Source organism: Otolemur garnettii, unplaced genomic scaffold (assembly GCF_000181295.1).
Source record: "Otolemur garnettii isolate 467f Iridium unplaced genomic scaffold, OtoGar3 scaffold00156, whole genome shotgun sequence".
Classification (NCBI taxonomy): Eukaryota; Metazoa; Chordata; class Mammalia; order Primates; family Galagidae; genus Otolemur; species Otolemur garnettii.
Genome location: NW_003852551.1, coordinates 2,133,982 through 2,139,640, shown reverse-complemented (window position 1 = coordinate 2,139,640; position 5,659 = coordinate 2,133,982). Strand labels below are relative to the sequence as shown.

At 46.2% G+C, this 5,659-nt stretch overlaps 1 protein-coding gene across 2 annotated transcripts in view; it reads left to right on the top strand.

Annotated features, from left to right (window-relative positions):
* PAFAH2 (platelet activating factor acetylhydrolase 2) overlaps positions 1–5,659 on the top strand; it is a 37,070-nt gene that overhangs the window by 9,534 nt on the left and 21,877 nt on the right. For both annotated transcript variants that reach the window (XM_012811400.2, XM_023519120.1), the window contains exons 4-6: positions 1,789–1,885; positions 4,377–4,445; positions 4,821–4,947. In XM_012811400.2, coding sequence (XP_012666854.1) covers positions 1,789–1,885; positions 4,377–4,445; positions 4,821–4,947 — 293 coding nt within the window. The remainder of the gene's footprint in view (positions 1–1,788; positions 1,886–4,376; positions 4,446–4,820; positions 4,948–5,659) is intronic.

Below are 5,659 nucleotides of genomic sequence, written 5' to 3'. Positions count from 1 at the left end.
GGGAGGCGGAGGCAGGAGACTCGCTTGAGCCCAGGAGTTGGAGGTTGCTGTGAGCTGTGAAGCCACGACGCTCTACTTAGGCGGATAGCTTGAGGCTCTGTCTCAAAAAAAAAAAGAGCTTGAGTTACCAAGTTAGACTCTCCTGGATTTGAATCCAGACTATAACTTACTACCGTGTTTCCCTGAAAATAAGACCTACCCAAAAAATAAGCCCTAGCAGGATTTCTATGCATTTGTTAAATATAAGCCCTACCCTGGTAATAAGACCTAGTGGTGGGCGTGGCTATGCAGATACGTATCTGCATAGCCACACCCTACATTTGGCGCTGAGCAGTAAGGAAGACTGGAATATCTTTTATCTGCCACAGCTCCTTTCTCTGAGCCATTCACACTTGTGCAGGTGCACGTGTGACAACTGCAGTCACAGGCATCCTATGCACATGTGCAAATGGCTAGGGGAAAGGAGTTCACTCATCACTAGTGCCAGCCCCACTAACAAGGTCAGCTGCCCCTGTCAGGTTCCAGAAGAAGATGACTGACTTAACTGTATTTGAATAAATGTAGATTGTTATATTATACTTAATAAGAATAAGACATCCCCTGAAAATAAGCCCTAGTGTGTCTTCTTAAGAAAAAATAAATATAAGACAGTGTCTTATTTTCGGGGAAACACAGTAGCTATGGGGCTTGGGTTATCAAGTTAGACTCTCCTGGATTTGAATCCAGACTTTATAACTTACTGCCATGTTGGGCAAGTTACTTCACTTGTCTAAACACCTGCCTTTGCAAGGTTGTAGTGCCAGATGTATGTAAAGCCTCTAGTGCAGTGTGTTCCGTAAATGGCATCTATTACTTATTTATTCAGCATGTGTTATTTTCCATTCTGTGCCAGCTATTGTGTATACCAAGAAAGATTCTTTTTTTTTTGAGACAGAGCCTCAAGCTGTCCTCCTGGGTAGAGTGCCATGGCTTCACTGCTCACAGCAACCTCCAACTCCTGGGCTCAAGTGAGTCTCCTGCCTCAGCCTCCCAAGTAGCTGGGACCACAGGCGCCTGCCACAACACCCAGCTACCAAGAAAGATTCTTAGCTATCAGCCAGGCATGGTGGTTCATGCCTGCAATCCCAGCACGCGGGAGGCTGAGGCAGGTGGATTGCCTGAGCTCACAGGTTCAAGACCAACCTGAGCCAAAGTTAGACTTCATCTCTGAAAAAAGAGCCGGGCATTGTGGCGGTTGCCTGTAATCTCAGCTACTTAGGAGGCTGAGGCAAACTGTCACTTGAACCCAAGAGTTGGAGGTTGCTGTGAGCTACGACATAGCGGCATTCTACCGTGGGTGACCAGGTGAGACTCTGTCTCAAAAAAAAATAAAAAAAAGATGCTTAGCTGTCAAGAGTATACAATCTCCCACTATTCTCCCACCAGGCCTACCCCACCCCCCCCACCCCCATCTCTGGGTAGAGTAACATTGAATCATCCACATCATCCACATCCCCCAAAGGCCCCTCCCCTAGGAACTCTACCCACTGCCTTGGCGTCTCAGTGATTTACCCCAGAGTTGCTCAGTACTGCCCCTTTGGATTTGTCTTCCCATTTTCTATTGTGTTCACTCTTTCTAGGGAAGAAAAGGGGAGAGAATAGGTGATTGAATGGCCTGGGCTGCTCAGGGCCCGATGGTGGTTCTTCAGAGGGGAGGAACACATGTCCCCACCCAGGCCTGTCCTCCAGCTGCCCTTGCGATTACAGCTTTGGTGCAGCCAAAGATTCTACAGCCCATGTCTCTGCTAGGATCTTGTCGCCTGCCTGTTAGCTGGAATGGCCCATTTAAGAAAAAGGACTCTGGATACCCCTTGATCATCTTCTCCCACGGTCTGGGAGCCTTCAGGTAAGAGCTTCTCCACCCCCAACCTTGCCTAGTGACAGCTGCTGAGTCTTAACTTACTCTCAAAGGGCAGAAAACAGACATCTCCATCCGCCTGCTGTCTTATTTCCCATCTGTCTCATCTTCTAGCACTGGGGCCACCTTCTCTGGAAAGTCTTTCCCAGGCTACTTTTACCCAGTGGAGACTTTTGGCAGCCTTCAGACCCTTCACTTGTCATATTCCGGGATTTATATAACCGTATACTTTGAAGTCCTAGAAAGACTGTGAGCTTTGTAGTCGGAGAATTATCTATTCTCTTTTGTAAATGTTTTTTTTTTTTCTTCTTCTCCCCTCCACTACTCTGAGGGCAGAGAATTATGTAATCAGTGTTTGTTGAGGGACTGCTGTGTGTGCGGCACTGGTGTTGCAGTGAGGAAGATAGACCATCCCTTGCACTTGTGAAGCTCGCAGCCTAACCCGCACATCTCAGCCACACCGCTTGTGCTTTGTGTGAGCTTGGGAAAGTTGTACAAGCCTCTGACCTAGATTTTATCATCTGTCAGTTGGAGCTGCTGCTCCCACTGGGTGGTTTGTGGGGATTTGGTCTGTTGGCACCTATGGGGTATACACCCATGCCACTTCCCCTCTCCCTTTTTCCACATAGAGAGATATAGTGATGGCAAATTGCAGAATCTCTTTTATTGGACTTTGGGAAACATTGCTTTGAGTTTCCTAATTCAGTGTCCATTCAAAATTCTTCCATGAATTCTGATTTCTATACTTTGGTATGTTATATAGCTTAATAATTGTGGTCCTGTGTTCCTGTTTAAGCTTGCGAATGTTCTGTCTGTCAATCCATCAGCATATATGTCTAGTTTATGCCCCAGAATGTTACACATCTCAAGGGTATCTATTTTTTTCTCCCCAGCCCCCAGTCCATTGGTCCACACTGTGGCCAGGGAGATCTTTTTTTTGAGAAAGAGTCTCACTATGTTGCCCTCTGTAGAGTAGAGTACTGTGGCATCACAGTTCACAGCAACCTCAAACTCTTAGGCTTAAGTGATTCTCTTGCCTCAGCCTTCCAAGTAGCTGGGACTACAGGTGCCCTCCACAATGCCTGGCTATTTTTTTCTTATAGTTGTCATTGTTGTTTAGCAGGCCCTGGCGGGGTTCGAACCTGCCAGCCTCAGTGTTTGTGGCCAGCACCCTAGCCACTGAGTTATAGGCACTGAGCCAGGGAGATTTATTTTAAAACCAAATATCGTTTTGTCATTCCAACACCTAGAACAATGCCTGGCATATAATAGGTACTCAATAAATACTTGCTGAGGGTGATGCCTGTGGCTTAAGTGAGTAGGGCTCCGGGCCCATATACTGAGGGTGGCGGGTTCAAACTCGTCCCAGCCAAACTGCAACAAAAAAATAGCTGGGCATTGTGGTGGGTGCCTGTAGTTCTAGCTAATCAGGAAGCTGAGGTGAGAGAATCGCCTAAGCCCAAGAGCTGGAGGTTGCTGTGAGCTGTGATGCCACAGTACTCTACTGAGGGTGACAAAGTGAGACTCTGTCTCTTAAAAAAAAAAAAAAGTTAAATAAATAAATAAATATCTGCTGAGTGAATAACTAAATGTCTCTCCTCTACTTAAAACTTTTATTTATTTATTTAATTTTTTGAGACAGTCTCACCTTTGTCACCCTTGATAGAGTGCCAGGGCATCATAGCTCGACATCATCATCATCATACAGCAACCTCAAACGTGTGGGCTGAAGCGATCCTCTTGCCTTAGTTTTTCATTTTTAGTAGAGATGGGGTCTCACTCTTGCTCAGGTTGGTCTGAAACTCCTGAGCTCAAGGGATGCAACCCGCCTTGGCCTCCCAGAGTGTTCGGATATAGGCGTGACCTATATCCTATATTTGCCTGGCCTTACTAGAAGGTTTTACATTACTTACATTATATTTCTGTTCAACCACGTTGGGCTAGAACTTAACCACACAGACAAACCTGGCTGCAAGGGAGGCTAGGAAATGCACCGTGTTGATGGATGACAGGTCTTCTGCTGAAAATAATATTCTGTTGCTAAGGAGGAAAGGAAAAATAGATGTTTAGAATAAGTAATTAGCAATATCTCCCATATTCCTTTTTTTTCCCCCTAGAAAGCTGGCAGACAAAAAAAATCACAGATGAATTGCATGTTAAAGAAATAGCCACAGTCTCTATCCTCTAGGAGCTTACCGAATAAATTGGGAAACATACAATGTATAGGCAATAAAAATGCAATTGAAATAGCCACAATATGTCTGGGCATGGGGTTGAGCTGACTCAGTTCTATGGAGCTGGAAGGCACCATGGATTGATTTGCAAATTATCTCCTAGAGGCACCTGGAGAAGGGCTGTCCCCCCCCCTCCAGGAGCTTCTGCCATTCAGTCTTTTGAGCTGGCTGCTAGCAGAGCTTGATTGGCATGGGGGAGAAGGCTGGGCCATTCATTTGATCCCTTCTCCCTGTTCCATCTCTAGGACATTGTATTCAGCTTTCTGCATGGAGCTGGCCTCCCGTGGCTTTGTGGTTGCTGTGCTGGAGCACAGGTAAGGGGATGACAGTTATAATGAGCTGGCATGGATCAGGTACCTGCACTGAGCTGGGGTACAGACTAGTTCCCTATCAGTATATTACTTATAATCCTCCCAACAACCATGCAAAGCAGGTGTGATACCCATTTCAAGGAGGAGAAAACCAAGGTTCAAAGATGTTAAATAACTTGCCAAAAGCGACACAGCTGAGTGGGGTTTGGACCCATGTCTGGCCCTGAAGTCCATGTTTTTCTACTCTCCTATGTGTTTACCAGATATCCTTACTGGCTAGTGGGTAATCCAGAATGTCTTGGTTGAAAGGGAAGAGTTGGTAAAGGGGAGAAATGAGCTCAAAAGTCTGGTTTCTCTCTGAGGATATGTATATTTCAGGGACCAGTCAGCTGCAACCACATATTTCTGCAAGCGGGCCCCAGAGAACGAGTTGCTGGAGGAGGAATGGATTCCTTACCGTCCAATTGAGGAAGGGGAGAAGGAATTCCATGTTCGAAATCCCCAGGTAAGCTTGGGCCAATTGAGGAGGGATAGTGATAAGCCTGTCCTCTCTGTACTACATTCACTGAGCAAGAATTTTAACTAACCCTCTCTTTTGAAATCTCAATCGTATAATGCATCTGAGTGGGCTGTATCAGTGCAAATAAGTGGAAAGTATTAATTAGGACTCCTACTGTTTCCAGTGACTGAAAAACAACTTGAACTTTCTTAGATGCAAAAGAAAATTAATTGGTTCATGTAAGTAGACTATAGGAAGAGCAAGGCCACTGGAACCAGACTCGAATGCCGTCAGGCCTTGTTCTCTGTTCTCCTCTCTCCGTCTCTGCCCCGTTTGTCTCATCTGCAAATGGACTTACTTTCTGAGGTTAGAACCAAGCTTTTGACAGCTCTGAGCTTGTTCAGCCTCTTCATCTAAGGGAATAGAGCTGTTTTGGTGTTGCTTCCTGGTCTCCCACCCTGGGGTCAAGCTGAAAAATCCTAGAGAGGGGATTCTTGGTGTAAGGGGAAGTACTAAAATGGGAAGTTCCCACCAGAAATACATTGTTAGATTTGGGGGTGAAGGGAGGGCAGCCTTCAAAAGGAAAGATTGGGCTCGGTGCCTGTGGCTCAAGCGGCTAAGGGGCCAGCCACATACACCTAAGGTGGCGGGTTCGAATCCCCAGCCCGGGCCTGCCAAACAACAATGATGGCTGCAGCCAAAAAATGGCCAGGCGTTG